At 35.8% G+C, this 21,127-nt stretch overlaps 1 protein-coding gene across 1 annotated transcript in view; it reads left to right on the top strand.

Moving 5' to 3' along the window:
- The window catches only part of baiap3 (BAI1 associated protein 3), a 123,093-nt gene that overhangs the window by 48,387 nt on the left and 53,579 nt on the right, over window positions 1-21,127 (top strand). The window contains exon 3 of the mRNA XM_056454231.1: window positions 13,058-13,145. Within this exon, the coding sequence (XP_056310206.1) occupies window positions 13,058-13,145 (88 nt within the window). The remainder of the gene's footprint in view (window positions 1-13,057; window positions 13,146-21,127) is intronic.

The following is a 21,127-nucleotide window of genomic DNA, read 5'->3' as shown; positions in this document are numbered from 1 at the left end:
CCATAAAAGTTTATGTTTTATAAATCTGAGTTCCCATCTTACACTTCTGACAGAAATTCTGTATTTTCAGTAAAATTTTGAGTTGAAAATTATTCCTATCCTCGAATTCATATCTTAGAATAGAAGTTTATATTTTATAATTCAGGGTTTTTTTTTAGAATTATGAGTTTAAATCTACACTGTAAAAAAGTTGACTCAAAATTGTATGGCAGTGCTGTCGCCTCAGCAAGAAGGTCACTGGTTCGAGCCTCGGCTGAGTCAGTTGCCGTTTCTGTGTGGAGTTTGCATGTTCTCCTTTGCGTTTTGCGTGGGTTTCCTCCGGGTGCTCAGGTTTCCCCCACAGTCCAAAGACATGCGGTACAGGTGAATTGAGTAGGCTAAATTGTCCGTAGGGTACGAGTGTGAATGAGTGTGTGTGGATGTTTCCCAGAGATGGGTTGCGGCTGGAAGGGCATCCGCTGCGTAAAACATGTGCTGGATAAGTTGGCGGTTCATTTCGCTGTGGCAAAATGATGATGATAAATAATTCTAGTTAATTTCCAACCGCAGCCATATATGATCTATAGCTGATTAACCATGTGGATGATGTGGATGACAACAGGCTTCTGAGCCCTGCCAGTAGGCGCAGAAGGCCCCTACTGGCTCATATCTATCAGCTGATAACCACTGATAATGCTGTATTATGCTGTTATCATCATGTGAATGATAACAGCCTTCTGAGGCCTGCCAGTAGGCGCAGAAGGCCCCTACTGGCTCATATATATCAGCTGATAACCACTGATATGCCTATTCAATCGAGTGATGACATTTAAATTGGCTGTTAATTCTAAGTTTAAATCTCTAAATTCTGAGTATATATTTATCCTGATAATTCATAGATTAGTCCCATTAGGCTGATATCAGAAAGGAAGTTAGGTCAAACCTCTGAGTATATTAACCCTGATATGTATCAGGGAAACTCTGGGATATCTCGCAATGGGAGATATGTCAAACCTGAGAATGTGGGGTAAGTCAAGTCTCTTTTAAATTTTTAATTTATTTTTTTGGTCTGAGATACCTCTCGTTCTCAAGCGAATAACCCAGAGTTACCCTCATTTCAGGTTTAACATTCCAAGTTTTCACTTAACCTTCTTTCTGAAAAAGGCCCATTTAGACTGATAAATTAGGCAGTTGTGAAGACCTGTTCATCTGTTTTTTATTTACTTTGATCAATTGAACTAGCCAAATAAACAATGAAATGACACCACAGAATGTAACAAATGACAAAGCCCAAACAATAATGCTAAATGAATCACAGATTTTTCCTTTCTTAATCATCCATAAATTAACTTTGTGAGGATGAGAGAGAGAGCATTTATGGGATAGTTCACCCAAAAATTCTGTCAATATTTACTCATTCAATGTTTACTTTATTTGTTCCAAATCTATTTGACTTTCTTTTGTTGAACACAAAGGAATATATTGAAGAAAGCTGGGAACCATTGACTTTCATAGTGTTTGTTTTGTCTACTATGTACTGTATGTTAGTGATTAGGTTTTAAGCTTTCTTCAAATATCTTCTTTAGTGTTTAACCGAATAAAGAAAATCATGAAGGTTTGAAATCACTTAAGAGAGTAAATGTTGAATAAATACTTTTTATTCATTTCCATATATTAGAAACTGTATACTATATGAAAATTGGCCTCGAAGGACTGCTTTTTGAGAAACCAGAATGGAACCTCTTGAGTTTCTTCTGTCTTGTTCTCTTGCTGCAAGAACATTAAATCTTTGAAAATGAATCTTTCTGGGTCTTTGCATCATTTTTGATCCTGACAATAAGTAATGACTAAATTTAAATTTTGGGGTGAACTATGTTTTTAAAGTTCCACTGCAGGCAGGCACAGGATGTCAACATTACATAAATTGATGTTGTAGACCAACATTTGTTTGCATTTTGTTTGGCAATGAAAATCGGGTTGACGTCAGAACCCAACATCAGGCTGACTGCAATGTTCATTGTCCAACCTAAAATCAACCAAATATCAATGTCTATTGATGTTATTGCATACTTGACGTTGTGTGGACTTTACCACTCTGACGTCTATCAGACGTTGAATTTTGGTTGCCATACCTGACGAATAAATGTCAGTATTTGACCTCAATATGACTGACGTTGGTTTAAGATGTTGGCTCGACGTTGGATTTTGTTCACTTTGTTCACCGAATATAATTTTGACATCATAATTTGACATCATTATATGCTTTAATTTATATGCTTTAATTATTATTATTTATAAAAGAAAAATTAAATGGTATACATTAGCAGCAAATAAATTAACAAACAGTTCAGCTTATTAAAATTAATAGCTATTATAAAGAAATAGAATCAAGTTATCAAACCTCATTAACCTTTTATTCACTGTATGTCTGTATAACACATTCTGATTAAAGAGCAATGAATGAATCTCATTTATTTGGATTTTTCGTTTGATTACATTAAATAACAGAGGGGGCACTTTAAAAATGCACACATCCAACGTTATAATGAAAGCATTCAATCTCATTGAATTGACTGCTCATTTAAGACAAAATTGGTTGTTTAAAGAAAAAGAAAAACCCACCAAGATCAACATCTTTAGATGTTGTTATTATTATTAATTGTGTGTATATGTCTGTTCAAACACGCACCCAAAACCTAGACTTTCGCTCCGCTTCAAACCACATGTACAGAATCCATTTGGGAAACAGCTTCTATTTATCATTATGGAGCGCGTCAACTGACAGTCACGCACCGCTATATGACTGTTTTGTGACTGTTATATGACTCCCCTTCAGAGAAAGACTGAAAATACGGGAGAAATACGGGAAAATACCTTTACGAGATGATAGCAGGATAAAACTGTAAAATACAGGAGAATTCTGGGAAAAACGGGAGGGTTTACAGGTATGGTTAAAATGTACTACACACACACACACACACACACACACACAATACATCGCTGCATTATAAAGAGCAAACCATATTACTAGCATGAAAATAGCTGGAATGTAAGCCATGCAATTAAAATTTTTAATTTTGCAAAAATTACCAATAAAAGTATGTTACTGATACTATACCCGGCTGATTTGCATGTTGATTCTAATCACGAGCTGTTTATGTTTTATCTAGTTAGTTTGTATTGTGTAGTATGTGTTTTTTGTCATTTTAAAATGTTTACATTTTGGTGAATTACATTTGTCTGGGTTGGTTACATTTGTTGCAGTAGTTGTTTTCATTCCCATTAGATCGCATTTTTAAAATGATCAGTCCAGGAGGTGGCACTGATCAACAGCAGTATTAGTTTAAAGACGTTAAACGCAAGTAAAAAAAGATTAAAGAGCCTCTATTATGGATTTTTGAAAATGACATTCAGTGAATGAAAACATCCAGCAGAGGTTTAAATCTGAAAGTGCACAGTGTTTAAAACTATTGATTTTTTAGCGAAATAGTTAACTCAGAGTCGAATAAATGAATCGAGTTAGGTTCGGATCTTTTGTTTGATCGCATCGACGTCGATATGGTAAATCACCAAATATGTACTTCTAGTTCCAGTAAAATGTGAACACACTTTCACTTCAGACACTAGCGGAGGCGCAGGGGATCACGGGACTGATCATGACGTGAAGATGACCATCACTAACAGATGGCAAAACTATGTTAGAAACGCGACACGTGCTTCTTCCTTTACCGATTTAAATGCGTTTCTAAACTGGCGATCCTCTGCTGTTTACCTTTGCTATGGCCACCATCAGCTGTTCCTCACACGCGGCGCGGTCAATTTTCTAATTAATTCAGCTTTTGCCACTGTGTGGATTAACACTGAATGTGTGTCGTTGTTATTACTTGAGGTTGGGGTTAAGAGTAGAGTATATGCTGGTGTTTAACTGCACTGCTTTATTGCATTCCTGCAGTGGGCTCTGTAGCTACTGTAGCCATGGTGGGTGTTTCTTTCTGTCTTGTGCTGAACCCAGTTGACCAATTGCAATAGACTGGGTCATCGGTCCAATCGGCGCAGATTAGCTTCGCGCTAAGGAGGAGTTTGGAAACAAATAAATCACTGATTGATTCATATAGGAGTCGCTGGGATAATTAGGTAAAAATAAATGCATATTATAAGACAACGAAAGTGTTTTTTGACATTGCACGCATATCAGCATGTTGTTGGAGACCCCCAAAACTAAAATATGACCTTTTTTAATGCAAAATAGGGGCTCTTTAAAACTATAATTTCAAAGCTGTTCAAATGTGACTCTTTATACATATCAGCTGTCGACTGGAAGTTTTTAGCATTCTCCTCACGCATACACGCAAAGCAAAATGGGTAATTTGGCGTTCTAAGAAAAAGGTCTATATGAACAGAAATTTAAAGTTTACTTAATCGTTTTGACAAATTTACTTGGATTGAACAAGAAACAATTACGTTGTCCCCCAAAAATATAAGAATTGTGTTGTTTCAACTTATTTTAAATGCGTAGTTAGAACAAGCAGCCAAAATCATCTTGTAATAATCATCTTGTTGTTGGAAACAGCAGTCAGAGGCTCGATGTGTAACTTCATATCGCTGTGACAGACATCTAAATGACCTGGTTAGCTGAAAGATCTCTTATTATGATGCGCCCACAGAACACTGTGAACGGAAAAAAGCCACGAGGAACACATTTGATTGGCGGAAGCATTAGAAATTAACACAATCGCATGCGGTACGACCTGAAAGGGCCCGAATGGAATCAGAGGTAATGAGCTCCATCCAGACTTGTATTTCCTGTTGTGTAAGAGAGCATTACTCTTATTTTCCGCACCGACCAGACTAAATGATTTGTCTCTAAATGTCGCCCCGACCAAAGAATGATTATTGCATACTTAACATTTAATTTCGCCAGGCTTTCATCTGATTCGTAAGTGCCAGACTGTAATTAATTAATTCTTTTCTTTTTCTTCTATGCCTATGAAGTCTAGTTGAAGGCAGGCTCATGCACTTGTATCTGAGTGTGTATGTTTGATATGTCAGTAAATAATTTAGTTTTTCATTTTTTTTTTCACCCTCCGATGCAACCTTTGAAGTCCGAATAATGAAAATAAACAATATTACTAAAATAATAAAAAAAAAGCTTCATGGAAAAGTCTGTTTCCTAGCAACATGAATGTGGACGGCCAAATAAGCTTTGTGCCTGTGTATGTGTGTGTGTGTGTGTCACTTGCATTCGTATAAATCACAGAAGTTGTAATAATCCATGCCTCCCATGCAATCACTTTTCAAGTAATAACAGCACAGGAAGGTTTAAAAGCTTTGATTGGAGATGTAAAGCCAAGAACAGACTCGCAGTGTTCATGACTTTTAAACAGCAACCTTGTTGATCTTCAGCAACACACGGAGAGAAAAAAAAACATTAAAGCTTAGAGGTCACTGTTTATTAGCTCAGGAGAAGTTCAGATTACAAAGGAGAAATAAAATCAGAAGCAAATGTGGAATCATTTACAAACGACAACATAAAATAGCAACTATATATATATATATATATATATATATATATATATATATATATATATATATATATATATATATATATATATATATATATATATATATGTGTGTGTGTGTGTATCCACAGCAGTGTATCTTAACAATCATTCATTAATTTTATTTATCAGGGGTCACCATAGCAGAATGTTTTATACAACGGATGCCCTTCCAGTCGCAACCCACTACTGGGAAACACCCATAGACTTCACATTCAGACACAAACTCATACAATGCAGCCAATTTAGTTTATTCAGGTCCCTTATAGCGCATGTCTTTGGACTGTGGAGGAAATCAGAGCACCCGGAGGAAACCCGGACAGAAACGCCAACTCGAACCAGTGACCTTCTTGCTGTGGGGCGACAGTACTCACCACTAAGCCACTGTGCCACCATGGATCTTAACATTGTTTTATTATTCTAATTTATAAGTACACTGCAGTTGTGTTGTCTGTCACTTTAAATGAGTTTGCTTTTTAATGCAGGATGGATTTTTATTGGCTGTCAATGTTTATGTCCTTCGTAGATTGGAAAAAATACTGTAGTTCCTCAGAAAGTTTCTTTCACTGAATTCATGTTTTTGTCTTCAGATGTTCGAGTTTAGGTTTTAGAGATCTGACTCTTTTTTTCAATATCAGAATTCTGCCCTTTTATTAGGATTCATAGTTTATAGTTTAGTAATGCGATTTTAATTTTACATTTTAGAATTCTGTGTTTCTGTCTTGTAATTTTGAGTTTGTATCATATAATTCTGACTCCCCCTTATTTATGTATTACAAATCCATTTCTGTATGATTTCCTAGGATTAAACCAAATTTGGTCATGACTATTGCGAAATTTGGATTCTAAGGGGTTGGGAAAAATTTAATTAAGAAATATTGAGAAAATCTCCTTTAAAATGGCCTAAATTAAGCTCTTTGCAATGAAAATTCACAAAATGTCTTCAGGGAACATAATTTTTACTTAATACTTCAATGATTTTTGGCATAAAAGATGTTAAGTTTAACCCATATAATGTATTTTGAAGTATGTTAATATACACTGAAAAAATTATTCAAAGATGATTCCATGAATTTACATTTTTTTTAAGGTAAGTAGTTGTAAACAATTTATTTGGGCTGAATTTAGACAAATTAAATTGACTTAAATTATCTTAATTTGTTTGTTTGTTTGTTTAAATTCAACACATAGAAACTGTTTGCAACAATTTTGCAGAATTTTTTTTTTTCAGTGCATGTACAATGGTAATGCCAAATATATCTGTTCAACTAACATAAGGTTTTGTGGTCCAGGGTCACGTTACGCTCTTACAAACAAAATGGTCTCTGATTGACTGTCAGTGTTTTTATACTGAAAATTCTGGTAGTGATTCCACTGCTATTCCATTTTGTCATTAATGCTATGGTTTAGAGTGTAGATTCTGCTATGCTTTTATATTTCATATGATGTTACTCTGAAAAAAAAATGTTGCCGGCAAAATTGTTGCAATGTGTTAAATTTAAACAAACAAATAAAATGTATTAATGTTCAGCTTAATTTGTTTGTTTAAATTCAGCCCAATGAAATTGTTTACAACCACTTACCTTTTAAAAAAATTGTAAATCCAAAGTATCATCTTTGAGTAGTTTTTTTCAGTGTAGGACATGTTCATCATTATTGTTATAGCCATCACCTTTAGTGTGAACAGACCTTATGGTTATAAAAAGATAATGAAATTATAATGATTTGTCATTCTGAGAGTTTGTTCATTAGAATTTCTGACTTTGATGGCAAATTCTGATTGAATTGGAGTGGAGATCTTGTTTGAAGCTCTCAAGGGGAGGACTAAGGTCTTTTCCCGGGAGAGAGCTATGCTTTGAGCAATGTAAAAACCACCCATAAAATCTCCCTGTATCTGACAGATATCACTGGCTTATATGTCACTACCTGTCTCTATGACAGTATGCTAGGCTTTGTAAACAGCTGAAAATAGCAAGAGGAGCAGTCTCTGAAACTAGCCAATCAGAAACAGCCTCTGGCTGTCAATCAGTTTGCATGGTTGGCAAGAATGTGTAGGACTTCGAGAAAAGTATGTGATTCAGACTCTGCCTTCTGTGCTCATGGGGTCACAACCTTTTGAGCCAATCGCATGAGCTGTAAATGACATGTGACTAATGACTCTGGAGCTGCTCATGCAGTGTTGATTAGCTGATGGCAGCATAAGAATGGCAAAAATATGAGTCTCTTTTCAGATTAATAAAGGAAAAAATTGCATGTACTGTACCTACTTTGCACACAACTCAACTGCAAGCCATTCAAGATGCAGGTGATGTTTTTCTACAGTGGATTGTTAAAGAATATTCTTATCTGAAACTGTTTTATTTAATGTATTATTATTGGTTAGAGAGTCAGACTTGATCCAGAGCTTGCAGGTTTGAGTCCAAGCATGCATGACATGTTCATTCATTCATTCAATCGTTCATTCATTCATTGATTTATTCATTCATTCATTTTCCTTCAGCTTAGGCCCTTATTTATCAGGGGTCACCACAATGGAATGAACCGCCAACTATTCCGGCATGTTTTACGCATACCCTTCTAGCCTTAACCCAGTACTGGGAAACACCCATACACTCTCCCATTCCCACATGCAGTCATACACTAAGGCAATTTAGTTCATCCAATTCACCTATAGTACATGTCGTTGAACTGTGGGGGAAACCGGAGCACCCAGAGGAAACACACACGAACACAGGGGGAACATGCAAACTCCAAACAAATGCCAAATGGCCCAGCCAACAATTGAACCAGCAACCCTCTTGCTGTGCTAACAGTGCTAACCACTGAGCCATCGTATTTGTGCCGAAACCTTTGTGTTTTGTATGCCCTAAGGATGTAAAATAAAGCTATACAAAAGTAATTATTTAATGAGTGCAAATCCTTGAATGACCTTCTGAATGATGTATTAAAAAGTAGACATATTTAGTCCTCAAATAGAACACTTGCAAGTATCCACATAATCTCAACAATAGGTAACACTTTATTTTGATGGTCCATTTGAGTATTAGTAGACTGTCTGCTTAATATCTGCTAATACTGCTCATTCAACAGACATTTAACCGACTGTAAGAAACTTTGTAAGTACATGTCAACTTAAACTAATTCTAACCCAACAGTCTACTCATAATCTAATGAGAATTAGTTAGCATGTAGATGCAATATAACTTTATTTCAACAAACGGACCATCAAAATAAAGCGTGAACCTTCCTTTTGAATGTTTGCAAATCGAGAAAGATGCATATTGTTTACTAATAGTATCTACCAGTAGGCGCTTCAGTGAAATTATTCTTGGATAAATGCATATAAACCAAACAAAACATAAAAAATCTGATTAAATATATGATACACAACAAGATATGATACATGATACAAATTTGCAGGTCACAGTTCACCAAAACTGAACTTTGGTACACAATAAAATTAGCATGAGCTTGTGTTTGCCATCTCACTCATTTGCATACATGAATAGAAATCAATGGAGTGAAACGTGTATTATGATTATCCATTTATTAGACTATGCTAACCAGCTCAGCTTTGATACTTTGGGGTTTGCTGACATATATTTGCAATCTTTGAACAAAAGTTCATGAAATTAGCCAAATAATTTAAACAAATAATGTAAAACCACTTCCTTTTACCTAACGTCTTTTTATACCCAACATTTCAAATATGAAAGCTATCTCATGAACCAATTTTCTTTCACAAAAGAATCAACAAAGCTGTCTAGACGGCCCTAGATTAATCTGACAATGATATAATAGACGGCCTCGTTGAGCGTGTTTTTATATGGGTTGTCTGCGAACTCAAAGTGTCATGCCTAATTCATTTTATGAGGGAATCCCAGAAGCGCTCTGTTGGATATCTGGGGGCGCAGGTATCTAATGCTCACCTGCTGTGATGATGTTGATAAAGAAATGGTCTGGAGTGCTGTGGGCTGGATAAATAATGAGAGACAGGAGGGCTGGAGCTCACCAAGGGAGGGGGTCTGACAGCTGTATGGCCATACTAATGCGTTCCCCGCTCATTCCTCCACACTCTGCTGAAGTCAGGCAAGGGCAGAGCAGGAGAGATGTGCGATATTCCCCAGGTGCTGCTCTCTGCCAACCAATCCCGCATTGAACGGCCTATCATCACCATGACGACCGTGTCTGGAAAATTAGCAAGTGGCAGGGGTCCAAGAGTTCACCCACTTCCCACCCCCTTTCCCCAGATCGCCTCACGATAAGATAAATGAAGTTGGACAGTGTGTAAGAAGCGGCGAGGCGCAATTGTATACTTGTAGCGCTGATGATGTTTAAGCGGTGCGGCAGTGACTCTAATGACTACGGAAAATGTCTATCATCTTTCTTTTTTTAATCTCCATGGAGGCCGTTTTGGCGGGGACGCGCTTCAAGCTGTTGATTTTCAGGCTTGTCAGTGGGACGGGGAGGCCTGTCACCTCAATCCCCAGTGAGCGCAGGCGTTTTGTAGATAAACTCGAAGCAACAAGGTCTGCAACAAGTTCTGAAATCTGCTGTCAGTGTTTCCCACCGTGTTCGTTTGTTTCGCTTGGCTGAGCAGCATGTGGTTTCTGATCCCATTTTATTTTATTTTTTTACTTGTGTAAAGTGACGGATCACCTGCCTTGTCCAAAAGAGCAGCATGAATTTTCATTATGCACCAAGCTGGTTAGTGTTTGATTTGGTGTTGGTTTGACAAGTGGAACATTAAATTAATGTTCTGCAGCTACATTTATCTGAAGAATCAGGTTCATTAAAAGATGTATTAAAAAGTTGCTTGTTTAAAGGGCACCTTTTATGAAAATCATCTTTTGGAAGCTGTTTTGACAGAACTGTGTGTACGTATAGTGTGTCCACAGTCATATTGGAGTGATATAAACACAACAAGTCTCTTTTCTTAATTTCCTGACGTTCCCGAGTGTAGGATCCAAATCCCTCCCATTTTGAGGCCAGCCACAATGTGACGTAGGAGTGCGATTTTTTTCCCACTCACCGAATTGATTGACAGACGTGTATTAACATGTCTCCATAGTCACGCGTATAATCATATCCACAACACAGGATGTGCGCAAAGCCACTGGGATTAAAAGATCTGTTCAGCACTCTGTGATCATCAATCATCATCAAATGTGATCACGAATGAGTTTTACAAGTTTAAAAGGTTTTTTAAAACAGTGCATGTTTGTAATAAGTTAAGTTTAAGATGATAAAATCGCTACGTAATTCATCACCACAGTCGCATGTCAGTACAATTATAAAAGATGACGCTTCAATTCTGGTTTGTGGACGTTAAATCAGGTTTATTTTGTACAATAACATAACAGATATCCGTGCTGCAGTGGATATTAACGTGTGTCCTGTCACATTTGCCCTGCAAAAAAAGTCCAAAGTTAAACATGCACACTGTGTGTGTGTGTTGTGAACATTGTAAGAACATTGTGTGAAAGGCTCCACAACAAATACATAAAATAATCATTGTGAAAGTTCTTGCATTTCTCACAAACATTTCATGAGATCTGCTTTCTTCATGTCTGTCACTATGCTGTTTATCTGATGCAGCCGGAGATTGAGTCACACTCTGACAGGCATGTGGGAACGATGGGTGGGGAGATCTAGCTCATTTGCATTAAAGGCACAGGCAACAAAAACAGCTACAATGTGCTCAGAGCTGAAAATTCTAATATTCTGAAAGGTATAATAAATAACCTGATGGATATTTCGAACTGAAACTTTACAGACACATTCTGAAGACACAAAAGACTTATATTAAATCTTGAAGATAGAGTAAAATATGTGTGCTTTAATACTGGTTGTTAAGTGGAGTTTTAAAGCAATGTTCATCATCGGTGAGATTTATCTGAAGAAGCTGAATGGTCAAGGTTAGTATGCTGGTTGTGTACTCGTTGCCTAGTGAGGCAGCAAAATATTCATCTGCTCAATTTATCTGAAGATTGCTGGTTGATCAAGGTTAAAAGAATAGTTCACCCTAAAATGAAAGTTTCCTCTTCATTTCCTCACATTCAAATGGTTCGACATTTTAACGATTTTCTTTCTTTTGTTGAAAACAAAACAAGATAATCTCAAGAAAGAAAAGGAAAAAAGGAGCCATTGGCATTGATAGCAAGAACAAAATATGCAATGGCAGTCAATGGCTGACACCATTAGTCTAAATTTCATCCTTTGTGTTCAAAATGAGACAGAAACTCAAACAGTTGAGAATTAGTAAATAATAACATAATGAATTTATATTTTGAGTAATCTATTCCAATAAAGTGTGACTTCCATAGTATTGTTGGTCCTAATATTGATGTCAACGACTGCATATTTCCAACATTCTTCAGGATATCTTTTTTTCAGGATATGATTAAGGATTTTTTAAAGTGAGTGGGTGTGAACTTAAAGCTGATAAAGATTAAGCTGTTGGTTTGGTGCGGGTTTGGTTTGGTCAACTAGTGGAGCAATGAAAGGAATGTTCTCCAACGAAATTTGTCCAAAGAAGTTGGTAGGTTAAAATTAAGATTGCTGGTTTAGTACTGGTCAACTGGAATGGCCACCTTTCTCTCTGAAATGTTCATTTTCAAGTCATCAGTTTGATGACTTGGGCACAATTTGCTTAGCCACGTCCATCTAACCATTAGTAAAAGACGAGAGATGAAGTGCAAATAAATAAGCTTTTCATTGATGTATGGTTTGTTTGGATAAGACAATATATTCGACCGAGATAGAATCTGAGGGTTCAAAATAATCAAAACATTAAGAAAATTGCCTGCAAATCTGTGCAAATCAAGTTAATAATTTATATTGGTAATAAAAAATAGGTTTTGATTTATTTTCAGAAGGAAATTTACAAAATGTCCTCATGGAAGATGATCTTTAGATAATATTTCAATAATCTTTGGCATAAAAGAATTATATATGTTCACATATGTTTGGTAGAAATATATACACATTTGTTAAGTCATTACAACTGCTACAAAGTCTTATTGATTACATTAATGTTCGCCTATAATAGAGCAGATTAGCTTTACTGCGTAACAAAGAATAGTATTTACTTCTGTTGAAATGTCTGGAAGTAGAAGCTTCTTGCTAATTTGTCCTCATCCTGTTGTGTGTCAGCACCGCTCTCGGTTTCAGCCTAAATTTGACAGTTTATTACCACTTCTCTATTTATCTATGTTCAAGTAATTACATGCCAACCCAAAACAAGCGTTTGCTGGAAGCCTGTCAAAGATTTTTCAGCGTTGCTCATCGTATCTTGTTAGTGTGAATGAGCAGCACTCCAGAGGTCCAGATGAGCTTTCAGCATATATGCGATACTGATTACAGTGAAGCAGAGATAGGGGGAACAAAAAATAGAAATAAATAAAAAATTCAGCTCAGACTCGGCTGGAAGGGAAACTCTTTTTGAAGCCACATCGTGTAATTAAATGTAAACAAGGGTGAAATGTTTCGCAACTGAACTGATCCGTCTCTATTTCCAGGGTTGCCAGGGGAAACGGAGACTTCTTTGACCGCATGAATAAAATCCTCCAGAAACAGGATAGTCTGCTGTCTGCCAGCCAAACTGAGGTAACCACATTCATCATACCATTTCATCCCCCTTTCCAGCCATGGTGCATCCCCATCTCCACATTCCCCCTGTGTGTTCAATCTGAAGAATCAGGTCGTGTTATTAAAGCAGTTCTATTCGGTGATCACAGGAACTCAACCTCCCACTTCCAAGCGTATAAAGACAGCATCAGAGTTAATGTGCCTGAATTAGATGTTTATTGAAGAGCATTTCTCTCCCACTGTTCTAGCAGTAAATGTTGAATGGGACAGCAATCAATTCTGGCTGAGTAGATTTTGCCTCCGAGTGGTTCTTCACGATAAAATTGTCATTAGCACTTGTACTGTATACTCATTAGTGAAGTATCATACAGAAATGTGCCGATCTGAAGATCTAATTGAGCAATTAATATTTAGAAATTGTTTTTTACGCACTCTCATTGAGCACAATGACCCACATGTGGGGAATTTATGGTGTGTGCTAGGGATGTAACAATACATCTTATTATCAGGAAAATATATTAATTATATTAATGATATAATTCATAATATTAAGCTTTTTTTTCCTAAAAGTCAGCTAACTTTATTTATGAGGTATAATTAATCTAACGATGTGAATTCCTCCTTCATGTACTACATTGCATCATGATGCATTGTGGCTGCAAAATCACGCTGACGTAGTTGGGGGTAGGGCTGTGCGATTTGTGGAAAATATCTAATTGCAATTTTTTTGACAGATATTGTGATTGCAATTTCATTTGATATTTAATTTTGTAGTCAAGCTTCAGCTCAATAATCTGTAAACCGTGGCAACAATTCTGCGACAGCTCTTAAAAATTACCTGTTTATGTTTGGTGTCGAAGTTTGAAACCAAAATATTCCCATAATACCAGTGCTGTTTTTCTTTAATATTAATGCCTTTGAAGCAGCAGACGCCATTATCCCCCTTGTCCGCGCTTTCCTGTTTGTTTGTTTTTTTTGTTTTTTTGTGGGTGCCGCATAGTTCGGTTGCACAATTCTGATTGGGCAGAACGAAAGTGTGCTCACTCAATTGGCTAGTAAGACTGTTAAACACAGACGGCAGTCACGCATTTGCTCTGGGCAGGGAAATTAAATAATACATATTTATTTTATAGCGTAGCCTCTTGCGATTAACTAATTGCAGTGTTTCAAATTTCGATTAATCGCACAGCCCTACTTTGGGGGTTTGTTTACCACAGAACTGTTTGCCTAGGCTGTGAAGAACATGTATTAAAGTTGTAAATAGTTTTTATTTTGTTGCACAAAGCAATCATTTTGCTTTGAAAGACCTCAGTGCATCGTCAAAAGTCACATGTTGCAATTATGATTGCATTGCATGCATACGTTTTTTATGAATCTCAAATTTTAACGACATGCACTCACTTCAGCAGAAATGGCTGGAGCCACATGCAACATTTAAATGACCATATCCAACCCAGGCTCATTCTGACTACGTACCCCCATATACATTTCTGGAGAGAGCAAAATACATACCAGGAGCTACGTTTTTTACAGCTTTTGTTTTCGCGAATCCACCAGAGGCCGCTGTGTATGCTTTTTCAGATGTCAAATTTCTCGCGAGTGCCGTTCGCTCCTGCTGTTCTCGTGCAAATCTACCAGAGGTCACTTTCGACTGACTGATTTACTGACTGACCAACTGACCGATCCCCCCATACTTCCCCTTTCCTAAACCCAACCAATAGTGTTTTAAAAAGCACCGATTGACCCGCCCACCCCCTTCCCTAAACCCAACCGCAGTGTTTTAAAAAAGCAATCCAGAAAAAGAATTTCCCCTTGATTTTTACCACATTTTCAGATTTAACCACATTCTCACCCTGTTATTTACTTGTTTATTTTATTTTTTAGCTTTTGTTTATGTCTTAGCCGCGTTCTGGAACCGTTCTTCACCAGACTCGAACCCCCTAGTCACTACCAGACAAACTGGTAACAGCGGAAAAGCCGTCCATACGGAGGTAAGCAATTAGCTGTTGAGCAAGAAAAGGAACGGCATTATACCACCCCGTAGCGTTCATTTTAAAGATGAAATGCTGCCATACGTACTTCTGGTTACATAATTCACGATCTCCAGAAATGTATATAGGGCTACGATTTCAGAATGAGCCTATGTTGACTATACCACAAATAGTGGTATTATTATTATTACAAGCATTTAATATAATTTATTCTTTCATAGTGAACACAGAAATTTGTGCGTGCTGCTTGTCTGTAGATCCAATTCCTGTATTAACAGCGTAATTTAACAACTACTTAAGTGGATAACTACTCTATATAACATTGGATATAATGCAGGAGGGTATCTGAAAATGACAAATCCCATTTATATCTTTCACAGATGTCCATGACAGAGTGCATATGTATATTCAGAATGATAAGTTGTATTCTTATGCCATAACTCCCCTGTACATTAAGGACCAGGACCAATTTAAAGTCCCCATCCCAAGTCTATACCAAATATATTGTTTTAAGCTACATAATATAATCATTTTTTTTATTCATATGTTTGAGAAATAATAGTAATAATACTAAAATGTAACGTTTTTTTTAAATACCATATCAAGATAATAATGAATTGTGAGGTCAGTATTGAGATACATACTTAACCGAATCGTGTACAATAAATTTGTGTATGTGTGTGTGTACAGGTACAGGTATATGTGGTTTACAGAGACATGAAGTTGTATAAGGACATGGGTATGATCTAGTTTTACTCTATTAAGATGGTTTATAGGGACACACCATGTGTCCCTGTAATTCAAAGCGCGTAAAATCATACTTAACAGGGTCTTTTGACATAAAAATTTTGATACAGGTTTCCTGTGAGGTTTGAGTTTAGGGCTGTGGGAGGGGTAGCACCATATAATAAGCAATTTTTACATTATGCCTATGGAGTGTCCCTGTAAACCATGTATACAAGTATGTATGTGTTTTTATTCATTCTTTCATTTTCTTTTAGCTGACTGCCTGATTTATCAAGGATTGCAACAGTGGAATAAACACCCGTGTGTGTTTATATTCATTTGTATTTTTATTTTCACTTCAAAGGGTTGCAATTCAATGTTTAGTGGAATAGCTCTGATTTTCAATCAGAACAAAGGCAATCATTTGTTATCCTGACCACTTTTTGATACTTTGTTAAAAAGTCTCAAAACCAGAGATATTTCTCTGGCAATCATTGCGATTTCTGTGCTGTCCTGCTTGAATTTCCTAATACAGGTCATGCCACAACATTTCATTCAACAAAAGGTCAGCACTTTGACTTGACCATTGGAAAACACAAAATTTCTCCGCTTGTGCCTTTCCATTATTGATTATCGTGTGTGTTTAGTATCATTAGCATTGCAATGCACGACCTACACACTGCTCAGCTACACCTCATGGATGGATATCCTGACATTCACCAGTACATTTTTCTGTATAAATCAAGTCGGGTTTACTGCCATCCTTCTCATTAGCTGTGAGAAAGAAATAAAATGTAATTCCTCCAGAATCTTACAGCGGCAGTGCCAATGAAATGAGGAAATGTCATGTAATAATGATCTTGAATGTCACCTAACCTTGTTGACAGGCAGCAGATAATACAATGCCTCGTGAGACTGGATACAAAGCAGACACGTATTCTCAAGATTTACTGAGTACAATTAAGATTGATTAAGCCCAAAAAGACCACAAGCCATCCAGTTCAAGCTGAAAATCATAATAAACTCCCACCACCATATGGCACAGCTGATGTCCGGATTTACCATTTTGCCGTGGACAAAAATAACCTTTCCATTTATACTGCAAAGTTCAAATTGTATCTTGCAGCTCCGCTACATGTGTCTGGACTTTCTCGTGGTCTTTAACAAAGCCGAAATGGGCAGGACTGCTCTTTTTGGAGAGCAGTGAATCCCTTTTTAATAACTACCCACACACACACAGGACTCTCGCTCAGTGTTTTCCTGACACTGGACTCATGAACTCCACTTGCAGTCTGTGCTGCAGTTATTGCTAGCAAAGTGTTAGCTGTTTTTCTGGGATTTCATGATCAAGTGATCGTTATTTTGTAATTGGAGAAAGTTGAAGGGGTATTTACTAATTTAAAGCAGTCGATATACTTATATACTCTTAAAATGGGATATGTTTTTGTTGATGCCATTAGCCCACACTTTTTCAACTTTCAACTAGCTAGTTTTACCCTCTCATTTCAGTTTTTGCTTGTTTAAACTATGTTTCCAGCTTAATCTCACAAGGAAATGTAACAATTTAATATTTAAAAGGAGCTGTGGCATCAAATCCCACCCCTAAACCCAACCATCATTGGAGGATAGGAAAATTGTACTAAATTGCACAAATGAGATTATACAAACTCATATGAATTAGCCGCTAAACATTACAAATTGCCATGAGATAACGTTGGTTGTTTCTATGTTCATATTCAACAAAGTGATTGCTAATTTTATCATTCACATTACATCATGGGATTGTTGTTCTTTCTTTTGGTAAATCCACCAAGTTTTGCTTGTTGCACTTTTCAAATGCCTTACAGAGGTTGTAAACGGTTCACCAATACCTGATAGGTGTGATCTATATTTTCCATCCATTACTTGGTGCATAGAAAGTGGATGGACATTATTGAAGTCTATTAAATTTTTCAAACATAAAGTAGTAAATATATATACTACCGGTCAAAAGTTTGGGCAAAGTTTTTTTTTTATGTTTTTTTTTTAATTATTATTAAGAAAGTGATTTTGTTCATCAAGGCGACATTTATTAAATGTAAAAAAAAGTTAAATTGTTAAATATTTATAAAAAATGTAAATAACTGCTTTCTTATTGTATGTAGTTTCAAATGAAATTATTACAGTTATTATTGCTTTTATTACCATTAATAATAATAATAATAATAATAATAATAATAATAATAATAATAATAATAATAATAATAACAATAATAATAATAATAATAATAAATTCATATTAGAGTGATTTCCGAAGGATCATGTAACTCTGAAAATTGGTGTAATGAAGCTGAAAGTTCATCTTTAAATCACTGGAATAAATGATTAAATTAAATTAGAAACTACTTTTGAGCAGTTTTTTATAGTGCAATAACATTTCACAACTTTACAATTTGTACTGTATTTTTGATTAAATAAATGCAGCCTTGGTGAGCAGGAGAAGCTTATTTTAAAACATTTAAAAATTCCACTGACCCCAAAATTTTGACCACTAGTGTACATATATTAACTAAGAACAAATATTTAGGTGACAGTTCTATAAAACGGCCTATAAAGCATCCTTTACTTTTAGGCTTTCTAAATTTAGGTTGGAATAATAATAATAATTTCCTACTAGTTAAGGTATGTCATGCTGAAACATCCAAATAAAGGAAGTAAATTACTCATTGCATTGCCTTTTATTTTTTATTGATTTCAGTATAAGGTATTTATTTATTCTGTGATCTTGCAAGTCAAATAATATGACTGACAAATACTGATATCTTTTTTTCCTACACTTTAGTTTTGCAGCTAATGCAAACTATATGCACACTATACTTAAATGCAGATTTGTGTCTAAAGTATATAAAACAAGCAGTCTTATAAACTTCATGTTCTAGCATTGCATGCTACTGAATTCTGTTGTGCACGATAAAAGGATTTGAGAGCCACCCTGAATAGAAAAAAAATGATAACAGATGCATGAAGTGGAGGACATTATCTTTTTTTAGTACTAAATAACACACTGCTTTTCTTTCTTTTTTTTTCATTCTTGTTTACAACAGCTGTTGCTATATGGAAACTTCCATGCACATCTGACTGACAGATAAATTGCAAGCTCTTATTTCAGTGTTGTAATGTTACGGTTATTTGAGCATATTGTTTACAGTTTCTATTCTATGCAACGACTGTAGACATCATGTTAGACACGGCATGTTCATGTGCCGTCTAAGCAATAAATCATGCGCTTGATGGAGTTTCTTTTTACAGCATATTTAATGCTGGCATGTTTTGAAAAGAAAAAATTGAAAAGAGTCATAACACCAGTGAGGAATCAATTCTAGGAATTGAGTCTATCGATTTCAAAACCAGGAACTGGAATGAGGAAACGAGAGAGTTTGGTGAAAAATAAACCAAATGTTTTATTCAGTGAAAATCCTAACCTTGATTGTAAGTAGTGGACACACTACTATTCACCAGACTATGCACTGTAAAAAAATTAAAAATAAAATAAAATGGATGCCCAGGCAGGTAATGATCAAAACATTTTCTGTGTGCACATTTACATAAAACAGTTTTTTTTCTTTACAATTCTGCTATTTTATTTTCATATTAAATACATTTTAATGTTCTGATACAATGCTGCTCTTATAAAGAGCAGTCTAATAAAACACACAACATAAGCAACTTTGGTGTGTCCCTGCTCTCTTTAAAAACTGTAAATCAAGGGTGTGACATCATTAGCACGACAATACAGAAACAACATAAAATTACTTATTTCTCTGGATTTTAACATTGTAAATACACAATAATGTAAATGATACATGGAAAATAGTAATGATAATTCATTTTATTTATATAGCGCTTTTTTAGACACTTAAAACACTTTACAATTTTTGGGGGAATATCCTCATCCACCACCAGTGTGCAGCATCGATCTGGAAGATGTGACTGCAACCATTTTACTTCAGAACACACACCAGCTGATTGATGAAGAGGAGACAATTATGATATGGGGGTGGTTAGGAGGCAATGATGCACAGAGGCCAGTAGGCAAATTTGGCCTGGATACCGGGATTCAACTCTTACTCTTTTTCAAAGGACATCCTGGGATTTTTTTAATGACCAGAGAGTCAGGACTTTGGTTTAACGTCTCATCCAAAAGACGACGCTCACTGAGCAAATCCCCATCAATATACTGGGGCATTTGGACCCACACAGACCACAGGTTGAGAGCCCCTTGCTGGTCTCACTAACACTACTTCTGGCAGCAACCTAGCCTTCCCATCCATCCAAGTACTCATTGGACTAGCTTCAGGGGGCGCCCAGAAGTCTGCAAAATATATGTTCTGTTCTTTTGGGGGGTTTTTTTGTGGATATTTTAATGAAAAAGTCAAGCATATTGTGCCTGTAACCAAGACCATTTATAAATCAAAGTTATTAAAAACAGATTAAAAAGAGTAAAAAAATAATAAAAATTTGTAGTAATTTTCTGTCAGTACATTTTCTATTTTTGACAGATTTTTACTGTGTATCATCACCCAGAAAAAGCACACTATAGTTGTGAGATTGTATTTCAGCAAAACCTATTGTAAACCTTCAGAGCACTTGGGATATGGCACATGTTTACCTTTGTGATAATTATGTCTTTTTTTAAAAAAAGCTTAATGCTGTTCATGGATAAGCACGAGCAGGACATTATCGTTAAATCCCCTTTGGTGGTCCAAAAAGAAGGAAGGGTATATATGATTAAAACACCACATTGAGCAAATAATAACACAATTTAGATGTTTTTGGGTGAACTATTACTTTAAAGTCCTTACTGCATGTATTAAAGAAAATGAGTATGTTTCAGTTTGATTCAGTTTGAATTGAATTAATTTTCAACTATTCTGCATCTTATTTTTTTATTATTCTACATCAAATTCAGGTATTGAATACAAATGTAATAGAAAAACAAAACATCGAATTAACTTTGAACAGCACTCAACCATGGCACAGTAATATAATGGTAAATATCTGCCTGCTAAGCGGTGAATGATGAAGTGGTTACACATTTAGTTACACTTTATTAAGTACTTGTGTTTATGTTAAACTATTCATTTAACTACTGAGTAATATTAATTAATTGCATGTAATTACTATGGTTTGAATGTATGTTTGGTTTAAGGTTAGTTTTATGTATCTATGTATAATTAATTGGAATTACAATAATAAGTATATGGAACGTGTAACAGTGACACCTTAAAATGGTGTTACAAAACA

Source organism: Danio aesculapii, chromosome 3, assembly GCF_903798145.1.
Source record: "Danio aesculapii chromosome 3, fDanAes4.1, whole genome shotgun sequence".
NCBI classification, from domain to species: domain Eukaryota; kingdom Metazoa; phylum Chordata; class Actinopteri; order Cypriniformes; family Danionidae; genus Danio; species Danio aesculapii.
This window is presented reverse-complemented; position numbering and strand designations above follow the sequence as displayed.